The 25672-nt window shown below is 39.3% G+C and overlaps 2 protein-coding genes, 1 long non-coding RNA gene and 1 other non-coding gene across 13 annotated transcripts in view; 3 read left to right on the forward strand and 1 right to left on the reverse strand.

The window, feature by feature from the left end:
* The window catches only part of GTF2E2 (general transcription factor IIE subunit 2), a 79766-nt gene extending 55208 nt beyond the window's left edge, over nt 1–24558 (reverse strand). For 7 of the 8 annotated variants that reach the window (XR_010159478.1, XR_010159477.1, XR_010159474.1 and 4 more), the window contains exons 1-3: nt 24248–24523; nt 19712–19881; nt 1266–1357 (exon numbers count right to left, since the gene is read on the reverse strand). Coding sequence is in view for 2 of the 8 variants with exons in the window: in XM_063816983.1 (XP_063673053.1) it covers nt 1266–1357; nt 19712–19877 (258 nt within the window). In the remaining 6 variants the exon portion in view is untranslated. Of the gene's footprint in view, nt 1–1265; nt 1358–19711; nt 19882–24247 lie in introns of all 8 variants that reach the window. The other variant, XM_001168104.4, reaches the window with a different exon arrangement.
* On the forward strand, nt 4806–12078 carry SMIM18 (small integral membrane protein 18). Of its 3 annotated transcripts, none has more exons than XM_009455144.5 (3): nt 4806–4914; nt 10773–10853; nt 11560–12078. In XM_009455144.5, exon 3 carries the CDS (start codon nt 11597–11599, stop codon nt 11882–11884), a length of 288 nt encoding a protein of 95 aa, XP_009453419.1. In that variant the 5' UTR covers nt 4806–4914; nt 10773–10853; nt 11560–11596; the 3' UTR covers nt 11885–12078. The 3 variants fall into 3 exon arrangements, with proteins under 3 accessions (XP_009453419.1, XP_009453421.1, XP_009453420.1); XM_009455145.5 differs by having other exon boundaries at nt 4827–4914; nt 10791–10853; XM_009455146.5 differs by lacking the exon at nt 10773–10853 and having other exon boundaries at nt 4817–4914.
* On the forward strand, nt 9970–10083 carry LOC112204343 (U5 spliceosomal RNA). Its single transcript, XR_002937897.1, has one exon. It is a non-coding gene; the product is annotated as a U5 spliceosomal RNA (small nuclear RNA).
* Nucleotides 24520–25378, forward strand: LOC134810846 (uncharacterized). Its single transcript, XR_010159480.1, has 2 exons — nt 24520–24786; nt 25004–25378. It is a non-coding gene; the product is annotated as an uncharacterized LOC134810846 (long non-coding RNA).
* Nucleotides 25379–25672: the final 294 nt, after the last annotated feature.

Here is a 25672-nt window from a genome sequence, read left to right on the forward strand (position 1 = left end):
TTTCATAACTGCTTACCATGTGGGGGAATAAATGGATGAAATGAATCAACGGTGAATACTTACGTGTCAAAATACATTATTTAATAATGGGGAGTTATATACTAACATATTTATACTATAACTCAAATACAAACCACAGAATTTAGACTCAGCTAGACACTAAGTCTATTAAATTACAAAAGAAAAGCCTTAGCACAGTTAAAAATCTGATTTATATTTTAACCAATGGATGGATGAAATTAAAATAACAAATATAGTACTGTCTTTTTCAAGAGATGCAACTAGTAACTAATCGTGAATAAGAGTTTGGCAAAAGAAGGGAGCAAATTTGAAATTACTTAGCCATCTTAGCTAAAAATGAAATCCCACTTTAATAAATTTAGTTAAGATTCAAAGTCTTGGTCAGGCATAGTGGCTCATGCCTGAAAGCCAAACACTTTGGGAGGCCGAGGTGGGAAAATCACATGAGCTTAGGAGTTCGAGACCAGCCTGGACAACACAGTGAGACTTTGTCTCTTCTAAAAATAAGAAAATTAGCCAGGCATGGTGGTGCATGCCTGTACCCAGCTACTTGGGAGGCTGAGGCAGGAGGATCGCTTGACCACAGGAGTTCAAGGCTGCAGTGAGCTACGATCGTGCCACTGCACTCCAGCCTGGGTAACAGAGCAAGACTGTCTCAAAAAAAAAGAAAAGGGAAAAAAAAAAGATTCAAAGTAAAGCCAAAATCTTATATGATCAAAACTTAGTATTCAAAAAATACTAAATCTTCCATCAAACATTAAATTCTAATTCTTTTGTGAGTCAATGTTTTTCTAAGACTCTCAGTAAATGTCTAATTTTCTCCTCCAAGATGCAGAGAAGCCATCACCATCATCTGCCTGAACTATGTACTTTTTACTTCTCACATCAATGGAAGTAATAACCTGAAAAATCAATCACATCCTCCCATTGGTTTTGCCAGCTTGTATTCATTAAGAGGTGATATACCTACTGCCTAGGCACACTCTTATTAAGTGAAATGGTGAGCTTAAACTGTACCCTTGAGTTAATGCAGATTAAATATGCTTTGGTAACTCGCCACAATGCCAAATTAATACAATGTAAAAGGCTTGAGGTATAACTGGCATACAATAAACTGCACATACTGAAAACGCACAATTTTGATAAATTTTGATGTATACAGAAATTTAACTTCTGAAAAACCTAATCTCCTTCTTTTGCCAAAAAGTTAAATAGGACTTTTGCTATTTGAGAAAAGTACTTACCTTCATGTAATTCACAATCTTAGCAAGAACACCAAACTTATATCCAGAGCTTCCTGACAAAGCTTTCAAGTTAAATGATCCATTGCTATGATCTGCAAATGAAGTTCAAAATAACATCGTCATATTATGTGTGATTATGACTCTTGAGCAGCTAAAATAATTTTAATGCTGGTAACATATTTCTTGAGTTTTTCATCTAATATATTCTACCCTGTAAAATTCTGGTGAATAATACACAATCTTTGAGTATATACATTAAAGTACCAATTTTCTCACTAAGGGTAGAAACAAAGTATAAATAACTTAAAACACCAAACCACAATTCTTTTATAAGTATCTTTATCACATTATTTTTTATTATATTTTTTGAGACAGGGTTGCATTCCCATTGCCCAGGCTGAAGTTCAATGGCACAATCACAGCTCACTACACCCTCAACTTCCCAGGCTCAGATGATTCTCCCACCTCAGCCTTCTGAGAGGCTGGGACTACAGGTGCACACCACCATGCCTGGCTAATTTCTTTATTTTTTGTAGAGATGGGGTTTCGCCATGTTGCCCAGGCTGGTCTCAAACTCCTGGACTCAAGAGATTCACCCATCTCAGCCTCCCAAAGTGCTGGGGTTACAGGTGTGAGCTACTGCACCAGGCCCCTTTCTCCTTTATCTCATTCTTATCTTAACTCTGATTAGACTCGCTCCATAATCAGAAGTACACTTTATTAAACAAGGAAACAATACAAACCTCAATCCCATCCATAAAGCTAACACAAGGAGTGGATTACTTCTGAGGGATGAAAAGTTCAATATACCACTTTTTACATCAATTTCTGCTTACTAATTTAAGACCAAAAAAATAGGAATTAATGGAAACTAATAGAAAAAAGATATCACAATTATTTTAAAGTAAACTTTACAGATAAATTAGGAATAAAAAGCCACAGGCACTGCCACTGCATGAACATGGATGCTTACTTTAAAAAGCATCACAGCACTGCCCACCCACTTTGAGAAACACCCCCCTCTCCTTCTCTATCTGGTGTGGAAAACCCTGTACAAAAGATCATTTGTTTCAAAACATCTATCATTTTGTTGCATTCTTACAAGCAGAAACCCTAATGTCACCATTGCATCACAAATGCATTCCATTAGTCATAACCAGGAACAGTAAAAAATCCATCATAAATACTAGAAAAACATTTTAGAAGTACACATTCTGTTAGCAAGGCATGAGATCAGATATTATAAAGTTCCCATGTGGCTGATCCACAAAGAGAGAGGTTAAGTAAAAGGGGAGAGGAGAACCAATCTCTGGCACCAGGTTGGTAATAATAATTTAAACAAAAGATTGCATTAGAACAACCACAAGTCAAATGTAACAATTGTCAGAGATCCAAAAGAACAGCTTCTAGATGGCAATACAATACTCCTTTGAGATTAGTGAAGTCTTTATTGAGTATCCTTTTTTGAGACTAAAATGAAACTTCATATGCAATTTTCCTTTAAAACTAACTTTGTTACAATCTTAATTAATTGGCACACTGAAGTCTACCATGCTTCCAAAAGTAACAATAACATTAAGAATGCCTTACAGTTGGGAGGCCCAGGTGGGCAGATCATGAGGTCAGGAAATCGAGACCATCCTGGCCAACATGGTGAAACCCCGTCTCTACCAAAAATACAAAAATTAGCTGGGCATAATGGCACGTGCCTGTAGTCTCAGCTACTTGGGAGAATCACTTGAACGAGAGAGTTGGAGGTTGCAGTGAGCCGAGATGGTGCCACTGCACTCCAGCCTGGCAACAGAGTGAGACTCCGTCTCAAAATTAAAAAAAAAAAAAAAAAAAAAAGAATGCCTTATAGGTGCTTTTCCATTCACTGTTTCAATTATGAAATATTACCTACATAGTTCATTTTCCCAAGGTGTTCAGCACATCTGTAATAAAAGTAACCAATATTTATTATCTGCTAAACACTATGGTAAATATTCATACGTAATCCCTCCCAAAAAATCCAACTTAAGAAGTATTACTGTCCCCTTTTAAATATAATAAAATTGAGGGTAGTAAGCAGCAGAGTATAGATTCAAATCCAGTGTAAACCCTGTGATAAACAGCCTTTACACAGATTATTCCATCTGAAACTGGCCATTTTGTCAAAGTACAGAAATCTGTGACTGCACATTTAATGCTTCCTTGTTTAAATTTAGTAAAATAATATTAAGCTTACCCCACGCAACTGTATAAACAACTGGGAAGACTATGAAAAAAGAGATGACAATGTGTTAAGGACAAACACCACACAAATGGCCAATTATGAATCACAAACAGTTGTGCTTATGAGACATGATGCTTATGTCTCTGGCATCTACTACTAACTCAATGTCAAGCTTAGTAAACACTCAATAAATATTTGTTGAATGAATGACTATAATACAGATATTTCTATGCATTCCTTTATGGCCCCAGAAACTAATGTACCAATTCATCTATAATTTTATTTTATTTATTTTATTTTATTTTATTTTATTTTATTTTATTTTATTTGAGATGGAGTCTCACTCTGTCGCCCAGGCTGGAGAGCAGTGGTGTGATCTCAACTCACTGCAACCTCTGCCATTCAGGTTCAAGCAATTCTCCTGCCTCAACCTCCTGAATAGCTGGGATTACAGGAGACTGCCACCGTGCCTGGCTAATTTTTGTACTTTTAGTAGAGATGGGGTTTCACCATCTTGGCCAGGCTGGTCTTGAACTCCTGACCCTGTGATCCACCCAACTCAGCCTCTCAAAGTGCTGGGATTACAGGCATGGGCCACCGCTCCCAGCCTTCATCTATAATTTTAAAAAAGAAGCCTACATAGCATGTACCTGGTCTGCTGCTGTTGTTAACAGCCACTCCCATAATTAAAAACCTTCATTCTGTTGTGCTTAGACCATAACTCTAAATAATACACAGTAACTAAAAATACTCTGTCTCTAAAAAGCCAACCTGGAGATCACTTTGCCATTTACATTTTAGAGACTATTTTTTGAATGCAGGTAGTGTTATTTACCTAAACGAGCCCTCTTCCAACTTGCAGAGCTAAAAGCCAATTATTTTCCTTCATAATTCCTCCTAAATCAAACCACCACATGGAAATAATCACTTCCAGAGTGCAAAAATTATATATGGAACAAGTAATGAAAGAAAAGGAAGAATAAGAAAAGAAAAATTTATAAGATTTTATGCACACTTCCTGAAGGAAATATCAGGCTGGCAAACCTGGACTGTTTGTTTCCTAGGTTACTACCTTTCCCGACATTATCTTCCAGCCCTAGCACTGAAGTATTCACTGAAGGATCTGAAATTTTATAATGAAACACTAAAGAATCATCAATTTGTTAGTAACTCACAAATTCCTATATAGGAATTTAGCTTAAGAACAAAAAAATAAAGGAGAAGGGATGACAGTTGATACCCCAGACAGCTCTATTCAAGTTTATGAATGATTTACTCTTAAGGGTGGCAAGACTTAATGCAAATGAACATAGAGGAAACTGTCAGCTCCATTGTGGTTCAACCAATAGAAGCACAGCTCCATCTTGGCTGTGCACTAGACTGCATTACAAACAGACGATACCATCGCTTCAGCAGCATCCTCTCAGACAAGAGGTAGGTTTATATGATCTTTTTTATTTAGTGGTACATGTCCTTATGATGCAATAGGAAAATATTTTACCCTGAAAAATCAACCAGAAAGCTTTGCTCCTACTAAATATCAAGAAAAAGCAATGTATTCGTTTCACCGCTTGGTAGGATTTTATTATGAAAATATGAAGACTGCCTTGTGCTATTTGATAAGCACCCTTACCATCTGTGCCTTAATGGAAAATTCATTACATTTTACATGAACCTGATCTATATCCAGACCTTAGAGTAAACCATAGCTTTTTATTTTAACTGGTTACTTGCTAATTTCATTTTCTCTGAGCGATTTCATTTCTGCAGTTTGGTCTGTCTTAACAAAGGATTTTTCTTAAAGAAAAACCCAGATGAAAAGCGAATTCCAGACTAAAGCTTTCTGATTCTATGTGCAAATGATATTGGCTGCTAAAAAATAGTTACTTATAAGAAAGTTTGTTATATTTTTTAGAATATGAGAAAATAGTTCAAAATTACTTTTATTTTACTTTGAATGTAGATGCAGAGAATGCCAAGAAATTATCACAATTTTAATTTTTATATAAAAGATCATAAAAGGTATCACTATATGGGCTGCATTATACTACACTGAACAGATAATTTATACAGCTTCAGACTTCCTTAACATTTAATTAAAGTAATTCTTCACTGTGAAATTTCTCTCTCGTAATATAAAGTCATGCTATTAAACAAAAACCTTCTTAAATAGCCTTTCATTTTTGATATCAATTTATCACACCATTTAAATATAATGTTGAAGTCATTCTTAAACTGATCCTCAAAATAAATACAAAGTCAGTCCTTTTGATAAACTGCATTTTAAAATAAAAATATGTCCTAAGAAGAACTGGTTAAGAAAGGAGAGTAAGTACCTTTCTAGGTAACAAGATTATCTTCGTGGCTCAGAGCAATCGTTCATGTCTATTAAAAATTAATATTAACTGCTGACCAAATTTCTAATTTTATACTATTCAAGCATGAAAATTTAGTTATTTACTAGATGTTAGAACTCCAGGATACATACTATATCTGACCTAAAGAGCCAGCTTCTGACCTTTTACCTTGCTGGTAAGTTTATTTAATCTTTAAAGGGTTTTTGTTGTTTTTTTTCTTCATAATTTCTATTCCTTTTCTTAGTCGGCATTCAGCTAGCCTGAGCAAAGTATCCCCTGCAAAACCCAAAGGTTGCTGTAATAAGATACTAGATCTGTCCAGGTTCAGCACAGTGGGGTTAATTATCTAGAAACCATTTGTGCTTGCTACAGAAAGTACAGAAGCACCAAACAAAAGTCTCAGATAAAATAAAAATAACTCTGTCAAATAAAACAGTTAACTTACAAATCAAATTTCAGGTAAACCGTAAACAGAAACCCCTACCACCCACATTGTTTTAACACTCTATCATCAGCCTGCATTTTGCTTGGAATATGTCTATTGTTAGCACAGATGGAGGCTCATTGCTGTTTCACCAAACTGACTGGAGACATGGCCTAAGTTCCAGAGCTTAAATTAAGTGAGTTGCTCTATATTTACAGGCTATTAGGATTAACTGATCACATTTCAAAGTGATATGCTTAAAAGCACCTGAGAATTCAATTCAAAGGCTTTTACCATAAATACAGCAACAGCATAACTTTATTCTCATCTGGCAACCCAAAGGTTCCAGAACAGTTCCAAGTCCCATCCCCATCAACACTGCACTGGGGCCTTTGGGAGTAAACATATCAAATGGGAGTAAACATATCAAAATGGGAGTAAACGTATCAAATGGCAGTAAACATACCAAAATTAACATAAAACAAAACTAAAACACATACGCTAAAAAAAATTATGTGATTTACTTTAAAGCTCCCCATTCCTGTAATCAAATTTTAAGGCATGGGTAGGGAAGTCCAGAAAAAGACTGTTTTACTTTTTTTCATATACACCATTTTCTCTTGCTTTTCATAAAGAATGTTTACAGCATTTGCTTAATATAAACTTACATTTTAATTTCAAAACTAAGTCGCAGGATAGGAGAAAATCCTAATGATGTATTTCTCTTTTTTGGCGGGGGGACGGAGTCTCACTCTATCGCCCAGGCTAGAGTGCAGTGGCGCAATCTTGGCTCACTGCAACCTCTGCCACCCAGGTTCATGAGATTCTCCTGCCTTGGCTTCCTGAGAAACTGGGATTACACACACCCGCCACCACAACTGGCTAATTTTTGTGTTTTTAGCAGAGACGGAGTTTCGCCATGTTGGTCAGGCCAGTCTTGAACTTATGACCTCAGGTGATCTGCCTGCCTCGGCCTCCCAGAGTGCTAGGATTACAGGCCTAATGGTATATTTCTTTCTGCATGGTTAATTATGCCTAATCCATGAAAGTAAGATTTAGCCTTTACCCTAAATTAAACATCAAAAGTTACTAGAGCTCTACCACACTTTGAAAGAACATGCCACACTAAATTTAAGGTGGAAAATGACTCCATATTAGAGCGTTTACTTTTTTCAGATATGCCCAGAAGCTAACAAACAATGAATGTTTTGAGCCGCTCGGTTATCAATACACTCACAAGACAAATCATCATCATTTACAACATAAACCTGACCTATACACTTTCTTAAACTGCTTAGACACTTCCAGCAAAGCATGTAAGTGCCTTTGGAGGTGGCCTATGGTGTTACCTATAGTCATTATTACAAGCGTAATTTGTTTTGGTTTGGTTTTTTTGAGACAGGGTCTCACTCTATCACCCAGGCGGGAGTGCAATGGAGAAATCACAGCTCACTGCAACCTCAACCTCCTAGGCTCAAGCTATCCCCCCACCTGAGCCTCCCAAGTAGCCGAGACTATAGGCGCAGGCTATCATGCCCAGCTAATTTTTATTTTTGTAGAGACAGGGCCTCCCCACATTGCCCAGGCTGGTCTCAAACTCCTGGGCTTGGCCAGGCGCGGTGGCTCATGCCCGTAATCCCAGCACTTTTGGGAAGCCAAGGTGGGTGGATTACCTGAGGTCAGGGGTTCAAGACCACCCTGGCCAACATGGTGAAACCCCATGCCTACTAAAAATACAAAAATTAGCTGGGCGTGATGGTACATACCTGTAATCCCAACTATTCGGGAGGCTGAGGCAGGAGAATCACTTGAACCAGGATGCAGAGGTTGCAGTGAGTCAAGATTGTGCCACTGCCATCCAGCCTGGGTGACAGAACGAGACTCTGTCTCAAACCAAAAACAAACTCCTGTGCTCAAGTGATCCTCCTGCCTCAGCCTCCCAAAGTGTGGGGGTTAAGGCATAGGCCACAGCACCCAGCCAAGCATAATTATTAAAAGCATTTTTATGTGTGAATAAAGTATACAGTCTAACAAAAATGACAGTGTTTCCTAATCCCAATTTGAATTTTTTGGAATCCAGAATACTCAATAAATATATTAAATAGATACATAAACAACAGGCTTTTTTTAAGTGAAAGTAAGTTTATTAAGAAAGCAAAGGAATACTCAGCAGCACTTTAGAAGTTTTATTAGGCTAACGTTTTGTATTACAGTGCATTAAATAAGTCAATATTGATAGCTGATTTAACTAGATGTGTTACATTTTGAAAGCACAAAGGAATTTTATCTTTTTGAATTAAAGGAGAAAAGCCAAAAAAAAAAAAAAAAGGAAAGGAATAAAAGAATGGTTACTCCATACTACTCCATAAGCAGGAATAAAAGAATGGTTACTCCATACTAATCCATATTGTTGGCTAACAATAGACTTTTAAGAAAGCCAAGAATAAGGAATAGTGCTTTTTATTTCTCCTTTTAAAATAGATGATTTATTTTGGTTTCAAATAAATAATATGTTTAAATTGTTGAAAAAACAAAAGAACACAAGGTACAGGTTAAGAAGCCTCAAACATATCCCTGTGCCTCACTCTCCTCCCGATGGATCCCCATCCACACCATCATTGTGATTAATTTCTTGTAGGTCTTTCCAAGATTTCTGTGCAGATACAAGCAAATAAGAGTATATATTTTCCCTTTTCCTATATACACTATCCTACACCTTGTTCTTTTCACTCAAGAACATATCCTAAATATCTTTCCTAAAACTCAGTTACCTATGATTCAATTGTGTGAATAAACTATATTAATTTAACCAGAAGAATAGCTCATTAATGGATACAAGTTAAACCTCAAATAACTGAATTTAGTTATGTATCTGTCTGCCTTCCTGACTGCCTCTTTCTATTTATTTTTGAGGTAAGAGGACCTGAAAATATTTTAAGCAGTTCACTTATACCTCAAAAGTAGATGAGATATCTCTTTTTTGGAAATGGGAGTTTCACTCTTGTTGCCCACGCTGGAGTGCAATGTGCATTTTCCTTCAAAATGCAGGAAAAAAGGAGGCAAGTCCATCCAGAGAGGTGAAGTGACTTACCAAGCAAACCTAAGAAAACAAAAACCTTAGAAAACATAATTTTATCAACCCCAAAGATTTTATTAAGAAAACAAAAAAATTTAAGGAATTATATTGTTATGGCTTTGAGTTTGGGGTGTGACAATAATATTGTGGTTATGTTTAAAAATAGAGTCCTCACCATTGGGAGATATATATTGAAATATTTCTAGGTGAACGATGCCTTGAATTTGCTTTAAAACAACCAATGGGGTGGAAGCAAACGGGTACAGGTAGAGATGGGCCAAGAGTTGATGAATGAAGTTGCATTATAAGTACATGGGAGGCCAGGCGCAGTGGCTCACGCCTGTAATCCCAGCACTTTAGGAGGCCGAGGAAGGTGGATCACAAGGTCAGGAGTTCGAGACCAGCCTGACCAACATGGTAAAACCCGTTTCTACTAAAAATACAAAAATTAGCCAGGTGTGGTGGCACACGCCTGTAATCCCAGCTACTCAGGAGGCTGAGGCAGGAGAATCACTTGAACCCAGGAGGCGGAGGTTGCAGTGAGCTGAGATTGCATCATTCATTGCACTCCAGCCTGGGCGACAGAGCAAGACTCTGCCTAAAAAAAAAAAAAAAAAAAGACAGTACATGGGATACTCTGGTTTCTCTTCAGATCATATAAATCTCTCACCTTTTACTAAAGATTTCTTCAGAGAGTTATAATTCTAAGTCTTAACCCAATTTTTGAGGCCCTGCATCTGCAAGGCTAGTAAGAAAGAAAAAAATAAAAGTACATGGGGTTCATACTACTTTGTAGTTTTCGTTAAATGAAACACTCTCACACAAAAGGTATCTCCAGAATTTACAAAAATATTTGGTACATATTAGGTAATCAATAAACATTTGTTATAAAAATAAAATCCTGTTTACAACTATGTAGTAAAGGAAAAGCATACAGAATGACAACCGATAAATTAATGAAGTAGAACTACATTTTTTCTCTTATTTCCAAAATGTTCTTAGTGCACAGGTTATCTTATAATTTTTAAAACTAAATGTTAAAATATTTGTTAGAGATCAAGACAGTAAAAACTAATTTAGTTCCTCATTACTATAGTTCCATACTGACAAATCTTTGATTCTAACAGTCCCCATTTAAGAGCTAACAAGTACCAGGTCAACAAGAGCTAAACTTAATTCAAGAATACTGAAACTTGAACTCACCAGCTTCTTTTGTGAAATGGAATAATAACTGATACCTTTGGGAGGGCTGAATTTGTCTGTTTTTTAAAATATTTATGTCTATGGGTCACTCAGGTATACGAAACACTTAAGACTATCATTTATAACCCCAAGATTAGGGTCTCTTCACAGACCACTCTAACCTAAAATTTTATTATCCTCATTCTGAAAATTGGCATTATTTGGTTTTCTTTCTCTACTATTTTTCACTCAGCCACTATTTCTGATTCAGATCACCTGTCATCAAAGTTTAAAGAAGGGGAAACAGGAGACAGAAATACACTGAACCAAAAAGGTAAGAAGAATCCACAAGGCTAATGATAAAAGCTTTTCCAGGGGCAGTTTGAAGAACATAACCTTAAAACGCCAAGGTTTTTTGTAGATAATAGCTCAGTGACCACTGCTTTAATCAAGTTTTAAACCAATTCAGCTGCCTTTTCCCCTTCCATTAGCAGTTAATTTCGGTATATGAATTTTTTTTTTTTTTTGAGAAACGGTTTCATTCCCATTGTCCAGGCTAGAATGCAGTGGCACGATCTTAGCTCACCACAACCTGCGCCTCACTGGCTCAAGCAATCTTCCCGGCCTAGCCTCCCAAGCAGCTGGGACTACAGGCACACACCACCATGCCTGGCTAATTTTTGTATGTTTTGTAGAGACGGGTTTCGCCATGTTGACCAGGCTGGTCTTGAACTCCTGGGCTCAAGTGATCTGCCCACGTCACTCTCCCAAAGTGTTGGGATTACAGGCGTGAGCCACCATGCCTGGCCTGAATCTTAAATATACATATTCATCTAGCAAATAATATATATTAAAAAACAGGGTATGGTTGACTAAGGACGTTGGCCCAGATATACAAAAAAATTCAAAACTACCATTTAGGCATTAATTAAGGAAGATTCATGTTGCCTATACAAATTTACTAAGAAATCTTAGTACTGAGATTTGAATTAACAGATCTGTAGTTTGCTACATAAATTCATTTTCTACCTTTTTTATAGATTCAAAAGAGCAATATAAGAAGTGGAATCTCTAAGAATGGCTTCCAGCCACTGGAATGAAACCACTACCTCTGTTTATCAGTACCTTGGTTTTCAAGTTCAAAAAATTTACCCTTTCCATGACAACTGGAACACTGCCTGCTTTGTCATCCTGCTTTTATTTATATTTACAGTGGTATCTTTAGTGGTGCTGGCTTTCCTTTATGAAGTGCTTGACTGCTGCTGCTGTGTAAAAAACAAAACCGTGAAAGACTTGAAAAGTGAACCCAACCCTCTTAGAAGTATGATGGACAACATCAGAAAACGTGAAACTGAAGTGGTCTAACACTCTACAGAAGATGAACAAAATCTTTGAAAGCAGCTCAACCTCTTCTGAGAAAAAAAATATATTCTGAGGCCAACTGTTGCTACAAAACAAATTCTGAATGGTTAAAACATTTCTAGTAGAAGGGGAAAAAAAAGTTAAATATGCACTGTTTGTGTGTATAGCCATTTCATTAAATATACAGTAAAACTTCATGAATGTGAATTTACTAATCTGTTTAATACTGACACTTCAAAAACTGGATAAAAGATTCCTAGAGTTCAATATTAAGCGGCAAAAGATAAGCTGGAAAAGACAAGCAAGGCTAATGATGCTAAAATGATTTTATAACTAACCAATTCATGTAGACAAAAAATAGTGTGTTGGTAACAAAAAGGCTATTTAAAACATGTTTCTAAGTCTGAAGTAAAATACTTCCACTTATATATATAAAGTTCCTATTTATTAAAAAGTAGTATTTTCTAATTTACTGAAAACAACTTATATAAATATATAATGACTTGAGTTTTATGTAGGATTAGTATGAAAAAGTCTCAAAATAATCAAAAATGCCACAAGTATATTTGCACAAAATTCTCACAAAACTGACTTACTGTTTAGTTAGAAATGCATGATATAGGAAAGGCCTAGTCTATTTTCAAACTAAAACTTACTACTACACCCGTTCATTTCCTGAGTTTGTTCTTTCATTTTACCTCTCTTATTTATACTCTCAAAGGCTAAGATAACCAAGGCAGAAAGACTGCCCCTCCCTCCCCCGCCAAAAAAAGGTCAAAAGATAGGGCCACTCAACACCTGTTGAAATATGGCAGTTTTATTTCTTGGAATTCCAAGGGCTATATAGATATTTTGTGACCCTAACACTATTTTGCTATCACCCATGAGCAAACAAAAGCATGCTCTTAACCACTATACTACCCCTAAGTCAGAAATGCCACTCCTGGAAATGTATCCTAAGCACTTAGTTCAAATGTACAAGCTCAAGGTACAAAGATTTTTTACAACAGCATTACCCAAAATAACAAAAAATTGAAAATAACTAAGACTTTAACTAAATGTGGCACATCAACTTAATGAATTATTAAAAAGCAACTGACGGCCAGGCACAGTGGCTCATGCCTGTAATCCCAGCACTTTGGGAGGCCAAGGCGGATGGATCACAAGGTCAGGAGCTCAAGACCAGCCTGGCCAAGATGGTGAAACCCCGTCTATACTAAAAATACAAAAGTTAGCCGGGCATCGTGGTGGGCACCTATAATCCCAGCTACTCAGGAGGCTGAGGCAGGAGAACTGCTTGAACCCAGGAGGCAGAGATTGCAGTGAGCCGAGATGATGCCAATGCACTCTAGCCTGGGTGACAGAGCAAGACTCCGTCTCAAAAAAAAAAAAAAAAAAAAAGCAACCGAAAAGTCCGGCAAGATAGAAAAGTATTTAAAAGTAAAAAATAAATTCAGTATATAAAAGTTTTAATACAATTATTGATATTATAAATATACACATTAGTAAGGTTTGAAAACAAATATGGAGAATTAGAATAGCTGGTATATTAAGAGGGCTGTGGGGACAAAAAAAAGCACTAGGTATTATAAAAGACTTTTTTAAAATCTCTATTACTGATGGAATTTTTTGTGTGCAATAAATAACTGTGTGGTGAAGAGAGGAAATCTGTTCTTTTCAATTTAAAGAATATCAGCTGGGCGCGGTGGCTCACGCCTGCAATCCAGCAGTTTGCGAGGCCGAGGCAGGTGGATCACCTGAGGTCAGGAGTTCGAGACCAGCCTGGTTGACATGGTGAAACCCCATCTCTACTAAAAATACAAAAAAATTAGCCAGACATGGGAATGGGGCCCCTGTAATCCCAGCTACTTGGGAGGCTGAGGCAGGAGAATCACTTGAACCTGGGAGGCAGAGGTTGCAGTGAGCTGAGATCATGCCATCGCACTCCAGCCTGAACAACAAGAGTGAAACTCCATCTCAAACAAACAAAAGAATCTTAACTGCCGGTCTGAAATAACTCTTCCACAAAGTATTTTTTATATTTATTCTCACATTAGAAACAAACACAAATAATATAACCAACTTTAAAAGGATTTGTGAAGCTTGGGTATATAAAATACTTTGGAAACCAGGAACTGAGCACTGTTAAAACCATATACATTTTCACGAACGTTGGATTCTTGGCAATAGATGGTAAGTATACAAGTCCTTTAATAATCAGATTTTTTAATAGTGTACATTACCAACTTTCTCCCCCACCCTATCCTGTAATTATTTAGTCATCCAACAAATATTTACTGAGTGCTCACTACATGTCAGCAATTAGGCCAGATACTGAGGGCAGAGTGGCAAACAAGGAACCACATCACTACAATGGAGCACATTGGGAGCTCTGTCAAAAAGAGTAGTGCTATGGGAACTCAAAGGTTATACAGTGAATTCACACTGAAGAATGAGAATAATATGACTTTTAAGCTGAAACTTAAAAGAACTGGACAGAACCAAAAGAGGGTAGGAGGTAAGAAAGAATATTCCAGGAAGAAGAAATAATACGAATAAAAGCCAAGAGGCAAGAGAGAATAAAGCATGTTGGAGGAGCTACAAGTCAGTATCACTAGGACAGAGTACAAGGAGAACAGTATGATACCACACCTAAGAGATAATTAGAGGCCAGATGAGGCAGGCACGCAGGCTGCAGTAAAACATGGACTTTTATCTGAAAAACAGTAACAATCAGCTTGAGCTGAAAGCAACATGATCTAATGAGAAAAATCACAGCTGTATGAAGAATGAACACTAAAGCAGCTAAACCAGGAGACCTGGTCAACAGCTAACCTAGCAATCCAATGACCGTGGCCTGAACTAGAGTGGCATGGTAGCCTTTAGTTGTTACACCCAATATTTCCAGCTCTCTTCATTAAGGAAAGCATTCACTTCAGAGCCCCCTATGGCTGGGAACATAACTCTGGCCAATGAGTGACTTGTGACTAACTCTGGCCAATGAGCTGTGAGAGGATGTGACATGTGTCACTTCCAGGCCACAGCACTTAACTGCTAGTGCAAGCTCTTCCAGAGTTAGTTTTCCTGCTAGCACAGAACTCACAAACATTTGAGCTTCCAGCTGCTCTGTCAGCCTGGGTCCTTGAGTGACTATAACTAGCTAAGACTTCTACCAATCCATGATAAACATGTAGTACGAAGGAGAAACAAGCTTCTGTTGTTTTAAGAAACTGAGATTTTTGGGATTGTTACCACAACACAGTTTATCCTACCCTGACTGTTAGGGAAAACCCTGGCCAACCAAAGAGAAGTAAAACCCTACAAGGGCTCTTCCTGCTGTCGAATGGGACCTGTTTGTGGGGAAGATGAAATTCGCTACCCAATACCTGTAGCCTAAACTACAAAATGCAAAGACATTCTTGAGCAGGTCAAAGGCTCAAGTGGCTTAAGCCTGAGAGTGGCTATGTTAATGTTTAAAACAGTTTTTACATTTTTGTTTACGATGAGTTAATTCTATGTATATTTCATTGGAACGACATATAAACCTAATATATATTATAAGAATGACAGGCCTACTTTGATTTTTAAAAAAGCTTTGCTTCCAAATCAGTTATAAAACAGCTTGTAGGATGTGTAAAAAATTAACATCAATAAAAATTATTATTGCTACAATTTGAAGTAGCTAAATAATTTCAGCTGTGAATTAAGTTCCACTGACATTGTTTAAAAGATAATAATATAAGAGTAAACTAAACCCAAAGCAAGCAGAAGGAAGGAAATAATAAATACTGATGTGGAAATAAAACAAACAAACAAACAAAAACCAAAACAGAAAAGCCAATGAAACCAAAGGTTGGTTCTTTGAAAAAAATCAACAAAATTGATGAACCTTTAGCTAGACTCATCAAGAAAAAAGGGAGAAAAGACAAATTCCTAAAATCAGAAATGAAAGAGGACACTGGGTGCGGTGGCTCAGGCCTGTAATCCCAGCACTTTGGGAAGCTGAGGCAGGCAGATCACCTGACGTCAGGAGCTCAAGACTAGCCTGGCCAACATGGCAAAACCCTGTCTCTACTAAAAATACAAAAATTAGCTGAGCGTGGTGGCACACACCTGTAATCCCGGCTACTCTGGGGGGACTGAGTGACAGAGCAAGACTCCATCTCAAAAAAAATGAGAGGGGATATCACTACTGACTTTATAGATATCAAAAGGATTATAAGGGAATACTTTGAAAAACCTCAGACAATGTAAACGATGAATGAATAAACTCCTAAAAAGCCACAAAGTACCAAAAGTAACTCAAAAAGAAATAGAAAATCTGAGTAAACTGAAAAGAAAAAATTCTTACAAAGAGCTTTCCACAAAGGAAAGCTGAAGCCCAAATGGCTTCACCAGTGAATTCTATCAAACATTTTAAAAAATAACAAAGTTTCACAAACTCTTTCAGAAAATAGGTGAAAAGGGAGCACTTCACAAATCGTTTAAGGAGGCCAGAATTACCCTGAGAGGCACCAGAGAAAAACAAAACTACATACACATCAAGTCCCTCAGGAATAGAGATGCAAAAATCCTGACCGAAATACCAGCAAATTGAGTACCACAACAAATAAAAATGATTATACACCATAACCAAGTAGGATTTATTTGAGGAATAAATGCAAGGTTGTTTGAACATCTAAATATCAATTAATGTTAATATATCATATTAATAGACTAAAGAGTGAGAACATGCTCATCTCATTAGATACACAAAAAGCATCAGACAACATCCAGTACCCATTTATGACTAAAAACTCTCAGTCAGATGCAGTAGCTCATGCCTATAATCCCAGCACTTTGGGAGGCTAAGGGGGATGGATCCCTTGAAGCGGGGAGTTTGAGACCCACCTGGGCAACAAAGTAAAACCCCATCTCTACCAAAAAAAAAAAAAGTTTTAATTAGCCAAATGTGGTGGGCATGTGCTTGTAGTCTCAGCTACCCAGGAGGCTGAGGCTTGCTTGAGCTGGGGAGTTTCGAGGCTGCAGTGAGCCATGATCACGCCAGCAGTGAGCCATGATCATGCCCGTACTCCAGCCTGGGCAACAGAGTAAGACCCTGTCTCAAAAGAAAACAAACAAAAGGCTGGGTGCGGTGGCTCACGCCTGTAATCCCAGCACTTTGGGAGGCCAAGGCGGGTGGATCACAAGGTCAGGAGATCGAGACCATCCTGGCTAACAGTGTAACCCCATCTCTACTAAAAAGACAAAAAAATTAGCCAGCCATGGCGGTGGGTGCCTGTAGTCCCAGCTACTCGGGAGGCTGAGGCAGGAGAATGGCATGAACCCGGGAGGTGGAGCTTGCACTGAGCTGAGATTGCGCCACTGCACTCCAGCCTGGGCAACAGAGCAAGACTCCGTCTCAAAAAAAAAAAAAAAAAAAACCACCTCTCAACAAACTAGAAATAGAAAGGAACTTCTTCGACTGGAAAGGGCATGTACAAAAACCTGCAGTAATATCATGTGTAAGAGTGAAAAACCGAATGCTTTGCCCCTAAGATCAGGAACAAGGCAAAGGTAGCTACTTTTACTATTCAATGTACAGCCAGTCCAGACAGGCAAGATAAATAAAAATTAAAAAGTTCACACTGGAAAGAAAGAAAGAAAACTGTTCTTATTCACAGATGACATAATCTTGACATAGAAAATCCTAGGGAAACCACACAAAAAACTACGAGAAATAAAAAACAAGTTCAGTCAGGTTACAGAATACAAGATCAATGTATTTTAAAAAACTCTTGTTTCTATATACTAGCAATGAACAATTTAAAAAAAATCAAAGAAAACAATTTCATTCATAAGTGAGATTGAATCAGAATAAAATAACCGCTGGGTGTAATGGCTCACGCCTATAATCCCAACACTCTGGGAGGCTGAGGTAGGAAGATTGCTTGAGGCCAGGAGTTTGAGACCAGCCTGGGCAACAGAGCAAGATCCTGTCTCTACAAAAAATTTGTAAAAAGCCATCCATTCATTGACTGGAAGATCTAATATTGTTAAGATGGCAGTTCTTCCCCAAATTGATTTATAGATTCAATTCAATCCCTATGGAAATCCCAGCAGGCTTTTTTGCAAATGTTGATAGATTGACCCTAAAATTTATACAGAAAAACTAAAACAATTCTAGAAATAAAAAAGAACTAAGTTGAAGGACTTACATTTCTCAGTCTCAAACCTTAATTACAATGCTACAGCACTCAAGAGAAATGATACTGGCATAAAGATAAACACAGAAGTCAATGGAACCAAATTGAGACTCCAGAAATAAACTCTTTGATTTATGGTCTACTAATATTCAACAAGGGCGCAATACAATTCAACAGGGGAAAGATCATCATTTCAAAAAATGATGCTGGGACAACTCCATAAGAACACGCAAAAAGATAAATTTTGACCCTTATGCTAATCCATACACAAAAATCAACTCAAATATACTACAGACCTAAATGCAGGAGCTAAAACTACAAAACTCTTAGAGGAAAACACAGAAAAAAATTTTCATGACCTGTGTCAGGCAAAGATTTCTTAGATATGACACCAAGAATACAAATGATAAAAGAAAAAAACTGGTAAGTTGGACTTCATCAAAATTAAAAACTTTTGTACATACAAAGACACTATTAAGAAGATAAAATGACAAGCACTTGCTTGAAGAAAATATTTGCAAATGTATACCAGATCAAAGAATGGTAGCCAGAATATATGAAGAATTATTAAATCAATAGAGAGAGGAAATATACCTCAGTTTTTTTTATGGGCAAAAAAAAATTGAATAGACATTTCACCAAGGAATACACATGGTCAATAAGCACATGAAACAATGTTCAACATCATTACTCATTAAGGAAATGTATATTAAAGCCACAATGATAGCACTTCACAACTATAGACATAGCTATGATTAAAAAAAAAAAAAAACAAGGAATTTCAAGCGTTAGCAAGGATGAGAAAAAACTAGAACCCTGATACATTGCTGGAGGAAATGTAAAATGGTACAGCTATTTTAGCAGTTTCTTAACAAGTTAAATATAAATTTGACATATGACCCAGAAATCTACTTCTAGGTCTCTATCCAAAAGAGATAAAAAGATATGTCTACACAAAGACTTGTACATGAATATTCATAGCAACACTATTCAAAACAGCCAAAAAGTGAAAATAATCCAAATAACCGTTTATTGGTGAATGGATAAACAAACTGTGGTACATATATCCATACTATGGAATACGCTTTAGCAATAAAAATGGAATGAAGTACTGATGCATACTACATGGATGGAACTCAAAAATATGCCAAGTGAAAAAAACAACACACAAAAGACCACTTACTGTACAATTTCATTTATAGGAAATATCCAGAAAAGGCAAATATACAGAGCCAGAAAGCAGATTATTGGTTTTCCAGGGCAGGGATGGGAAAAGTCACTGCAAATGGGCACATCAGATCTGTTGGAGGTGATGGAAATGTTCTAAAATTGGACTGTAATAACAGCTGCAAAATTCTGTAAATTTACCAAACATCTTTGAACTGTACACTTAAAATGAATGAACTGTATGGTATGTAAATTAAACCTCAATAAAGTTTTTTTAAAGAGGTAATAACCTAAATTTTAACTACAGCACAAGACTATTAACATCCTAAGAGCTTAAATTCTCTTGTCCCATCCTTTATATTCAACAAAGTGCCTATCAACATGAGTGCTGAACTGAAAAATGAACTAGCCATAACTAAACGGTTTCCTCCTGAATAATCTGAATAAAAACCAAACAGTCCTAAACAATTTTACTAACCAGAATTTTGTTTAGAGCCTGACGATCCTCCATGTTCTACCTTTGTTTTCTTCTTCTTTGACGATGATGATGATGACTCAGAAGATGCTGAACGTTTTTCTACTACAGGAGTAGAAAGAGCTCGTTTTTTGAACAGCTCCCTTTCTCTCAACAGGCTTGGATCCATAATGCTACAAAAAAAAAAAAGTGTCTTTAATACAAATTCAAGTCACTCAAACCTGCACTCCAAATCCATAGATTTCAACAAGTTACTTCCCAAACAAAATTACCTTTTATTGTTAGTTCTCTAGCACTTGTATTTATTCACTTATTCATGTACTCAAGAAATATTTCATTAGCGCTTATTACATGCCAAGCACTGTACTAGCCATTATAGGAAAAAGAGGCCAGGTATAGTGGCTGAAGCACTTTGGGAAGCTGAGGTGGGCAGACTGCCTGAGCCCAGGAGTTGGAGACCAGCCTGGACAACATGGTAATACCTCCTGTCTACAAAAAATACAAAAAATCAGGCAGGCATGGTGATGTGTGCTTACAGTCCCAGCTACTCGGGAGGCGGAAGTGGGAGGATCACTTGAGCCTGGAAGGTCAAGGCTGCAGTGAGCTGTGATAACGCCACTGCACTGTAGCCTGGGTGACAGACCAAGACCCTTGTTCAAAAAAAAAAAAAAAAAAGAAAGAAAGAAAAGAAACAGAATTATTCCCTAAAGTTCCAGAACTGTGCTGTCCAATATATTAGCCACTAGCCACATGTGCCTATTAAACACGTGAAATGTGGCTAGTTAAAATTGAGATGGACTTTCAAGTGTAAAAACCCACAAGATTTCAAAGATTTAGTATAAAGAAAAAAGCTATTTAATTACTAACGAGATATTTTACATTAATTACATGTTGAAGTGATACTATTTTGAATATACTGGGTTAAATAGAATGTTAAAATTAATTTCACCAATTTTTCTTTTAAAATATGGCTATTAAAAAAAAATTAAGAGACAGTGTCTCACTGTGTTGCCCAGGCTGGAGTACAGTGGTGTGATCATAGCTCAATGTAGCCTTGAACTCCTGGGCTCAAGCAATCCTCCCACCTCAGCCTCCTGACTAGCTAGTACTACAGGTACATGCCACCACACACAGTTAATTTTTTTAAAAACTTTTTAGAGACAAGGTCTTGCTATGTTGCCCAGGCTGGTCTTGAACTCCTGGCCTCAAGCAATCCTCCTACCTCAGTCTCCCAAAGCACTAGGATTACAAACATGAGCCACTGCACCCAGCCTAGAATATTTTTAATTACACGTGTGGCTCACACTTCCCACTCCCATTATATTTCTATTGGACAACATTGCTGTAGAAACATGAGGATTACAGGGCAGAAATTAGAAGAAGGTGGATTTAGGCTCACTGCAAAAAAAGAGAACCATCAGAACTGCTTATAAATGAAATGGCATATTTTTAAAACTGGTGAACTCTCAATTATTAAGTGATGAAGAGGCTGAATTATTATACTATTTGTTAGAAATGTCTACAGAGAGCCGGGCACAGTGGCTCATGTCTGTAATCCCAGCACTTTGGGAGGCTGAGAGACCAGCCTGGGCAACATAGTGAAACCCTATCTCTATGAAATTAGCCGGTCATAGTGACACATATGTGTAGTCCCGGCTACTCAGAACGCTGAGACACGAGAATTGTTTGAGTCCAGCAGAGGTTGCAGTAAGCTGAGATCCCGCCACTGCACTCCAGCCTGGGGGATACAGCAAAACTCTGTCTCAAAAAAAAAAAAAAAAAAAGTCTACAGAAAGTTTCCAATTTGGAGGGAGGTGGTTTGAGGCAACTTCTATGTTGTGGTTGTTGTTTGTCTAGTTCTAAAATTACAACTCAAAGCAATTTCACTACAACCAGGGAAGCTACAGGTCAACCAACAAGAATTCTAAACACACCTCTCTTCTGAACTCTGCTAGAACCCTACGGAGGGTCTATGAAGACCTCAAGCTGACTATATAAATGAATTTGACACTGTTAAGACTAGTGTCAGCTGGGAGGAAAAAGACTCATACTTTGAAAGCTTTTAAGCACAGATAGCTCAATAAATATTTGTTAAATGAACAACACATGGAACATCATCTTTAAATTGCTCTGGTCCCATTATTACTGGTTTCACAAGCCTTTATTAAATATCTTCTGTTTGTAAGGCACTGTGCTCTAAGCTTTGAAAGGTTACGGAAGATAAATCCTTGTCTACATGCTGCTTAGATTTGAGAAAATGGAAGCATTGAGCTAAAAATTTTAAATATAAGCATTGATAAGAAATAATCAGACTGAATTTCAATTAAGGCGTGAACAATCACTGGACGGTGAATCAAAAACCTGCCTTCTCTCAATTTTTTTTCTTTTTTTTTTGAGACAGAGTCTCGCTCTGCCACCCAGGCTGGCAGAGTGCAGTGGTGCAATCCCGGCTCAATGCAACCTCCGCCTCCTGGGCTCAAGCGATTCTCCTGGCTCAGCCTCCCGAGTAGCTGGGACTACAGGCGCGCAGCACCACGCCCCGCCAATGTCTGTATTTTTAGTAGAGACGGGGTTCATTCACCATGTTGGCCAAGCTGATCTTGAACTCCTGACCTCAAGTGATCCGCCCACCTCAGCCTCCCAAAGTGCTTAGATTACAGGCGTGAGTCACCGCACCCGCCCTCAGTTTCAATTCCTAAAGCCACCTGGCTAGGCAACCCACAAGGCCTCTACATTCAATTTCATAAGTGAAATGAGGACGCTATGAAAGCCGTCCACATCCAGCCCAATTGTTAAGAATGAGAAAATGTGTATGTTATTTTTTAAACAGTAAAGTCATAAAAACATGTTATTTCAGTATTACTATTTTGAGTTGGATCTGAAAGAAGGGAATGATTTACCGGGCTGAGGAAAGTAGGAGACAGCCTTGGGAGGAGGGAAAGCGTGGGGCCAAGAAGAAAGGAGAATTGTCAAGTGAGAAGGTGGGAGCAAAAAGTAGATTGTAAATTTCTAGAACAGGAAACATTTGTGTCTTATTTCACGTTGCAAAGGCAGGACCTCAATCTGGACTTTAAAAAAATTACTCTAAAAGATTTAAATAGACCGGGCGCAGCGGCTCACGCCTGTAATCCCAGCACTTTGGGAGGCCGAGGAGGGCGGATCACGAGGTCAGGAGTTCTAGACCAGTCTGGCCAACATGGTGAAACTCCGTCTCCATTAAAAATTTAAAAAATATGCGGGTGTGGTGGCGGGTGCCTGTAATCCCAACTACTTGGGAGGCTGAGGCAGGAGAATCGCTTGAACCAGGGAGGTGGAGCTTGCAGTGAGCCAAGATCGCGCCACTGCACTCCAGCCCGGGCGACAGTGCGAGACTCCGTCTCAGAAAAAAAAAAAAGTAAATACAGCCGTACAGTTTACAACAAACTAAATGCTTACAGTATTTGACCCTCGCAACTCTAGGAGCAAACAGGTATTAGTGTTATTCCTATTTTAATACGTGAAATCTGAAGTGAAGCTGTCTGGTTAAGGTCGCACAGATGGAAGAGCCAGGGCCAGGACCCAAACCTCCTGAATCCTAACTCAAGTGCTCCTTACACCAGACCTGGAACGCTGGTAAAGGCCTTTAAAACAAAGGCCACCTATGAGGTTCGGGAACGTTCAAAGGCATCTGGAGCAGAAGGCTTCGCAATGTCTGTCTTTCACCATCACGTGCTCGGCCTAACTTTTCCTCCTTTTTCAAAGACTACCCAATATGTGTACTAAGTTTTAGATCTCTGGACCCCCCTATGGAGTAAACAGGCTACATCACCATGTCCATTTTACAATTAAACAAAACCACAACTCAAGGAGTTGGCTGGTTCCTCCGTGGGCAGACAGGGAAAACCCAAAAATTAAACTGAAATCTGCCTCCAAGCCCACGATTCTTGCCACCATTCGACCTCTTTCAACCTTACTACTTCCCCTCTCTTTCACTTTTACCCAGCCTCGTTAGTGTCCCTGGCACCTCAGGACCCGGCTATGAAAAGCAGGCTGCTTCGCCCTTAAATGACGGAAGTGGGGAGGTGGGCGAAAAGGGGGCCGCAGCGTTGTTTAGACTGCAGAAATCAACTACTATCGTTAAAGTTTAGGGATCATCACAAACCAAATCTCCAAAAGGTAGCCTAGAAAGCAGTCCGCGTATGAGCATCATTTTAAATCACAGCCTTGAGCTGGCTGGACCCCGCGGCTGCTCAAACTCCACACACGGTTCGCTTGGCTACCGCGCCCGTGAACTTGGAGGCTTAGAAGAGGCACAGTCAGGCAGCAGACCGCGAATTTTCCCTCTTTGCAACCCAAAAGTTTGCTCAATGAACCTCTGGCCTAAAGACAATGCTCCGGGGAACGGTTCGCGTGCTGGGTGTTTCGCTTCGAGAACGGCGGTCCCAGCTTCCCGTGAGCTGGAGGTCACGCTCAGCCTCCCGGGAGGCGGCGGCGCGCCTGCGTCCCAGGGAACAGCAAGCCGGGGCTCCGCGCCCCTCACCCGGCGGCCGCAGCCCCTACCTGAGTGAGAAGGGCAGCCTCGTACGACTCGCCGCCCGCTTCCTGCGCCTCCGCCTCGGCCGGCCGCCCACGCCGGCACTGCACCCTCTTCCTGCTTCTCGTCAGCGCCCCCGCCTGCCCGCACGCACGCCCAGCGCTGACCCGCCAGGTCGGGGTCTCGCCACTGGCGGCGGCGGCGGCGGCGGCGGTAGCTGAGGTGGCGACTCGACCCGGGACTCCGCCCGCCACTTCCCGATCGGGTGCTTGGAGCTCAGTCCCGGCAGCCACCGCGGCGCCAGGGCAGCCAAGCGAGCGCATGCGTCATTGCGTGCCCCGCCTCTGGTGCCGCGGGAGCGGAACTATCCCGCTCTGGCGTCCTGGGGCCTCCATGACAACGAGGGAAGGGCTGGGGTGGGGCCGAGAAGGGGACTGAAGTGGGAGGCGGCGCCACTGAAGATGGAAGGCAGCTTTCTTTATAGACACTTAATTAAAACTGCTACAGCCTGCTCCGGCGTGCGCTGGGATGTGGTGAACCCAGCCGACGACGCTATCTTTCAATGGTTATTTTGTGTTTTTTGTCTTTTTCTTATTAGAGACGTGATCTCACTCGGTCGCCCAGGCTGGAGTGCAGTGGCGCGATCTCGGCTCACTGCAACCTCCGCTCCTGGGCTCAAGCCATTCTCCCACCTCAGCCTCCGGAGTAGCTGGGATCACAGGCGAGTGCCACCACGACGGACTATTTTTGGTTATTATTGTTGTTGTTGTTTGTATTAATAGGGTCTCACAATGTTGCCCAGGCTGGTCTCGAACTCCTGAATTCAAGCGATTTGCCCGCCTCGTCTTCCCAAAGTGCTGGGATTACAGGCGTGAGCCACCGCGCCCGGCCTCAACGGTTATTTTGTGAGTTTACCCCAGCGCCACACACCAGCACCTGCACACCGAGAACGCGGTTCCAGCTCTTTTACAAGCGAAGAACAGAGGGCCAGGAAGCTAATTAATAAATGACTTGCTCAAGACAGCACAGCTAGCAAAGGCAGCCTCATGTGGAGCACAGCCCAGCCTCTTCCCTCCACCCCTGTGAACTGTCTTAGAAAAGGATTTTGGATTTAGAAGCCAGATAAATGGGTGGAAATAAAGCAGTGGAAAAAATAATTTCATTGCCCGAAACCTGCAGCGTGGCAGGCCTTCCCTCACTCTTATAACCTAAAGCGGCAGTACAGCCAGTGCTCAGCCATTCTGTGGCTGTCGTTGAATTACTGGTTACTCTTCAAGTTACTGAAAGTGTGGCTCAGTTTTCTCATTGGGGAAATGGGGATAATCATTGTACTACTACAATGAGTTACCTGCATTGGACTGTGGTGAAAATTAAATGAGAAAATACCTAAAATTTTATTCAAAACTTGGAAAAAAGTCAAAAGATAATATTTTGTGACTTTTATTAGTTTC

This window comes from Pan troglodytes, chromosome 7 (assembly GCF_028858775.2).
Source record: "Pan troglodytes isolate AG18354 chromosome 7, NHGRI_mPanTro3-v2.0_pri, whole genome shotgun sequence".
Lineage (NCBI taxonomy): Eukaryota > Metazoa > Chordata > Mammalia > Primates > Hominidae > Pan > Pan troglodytes.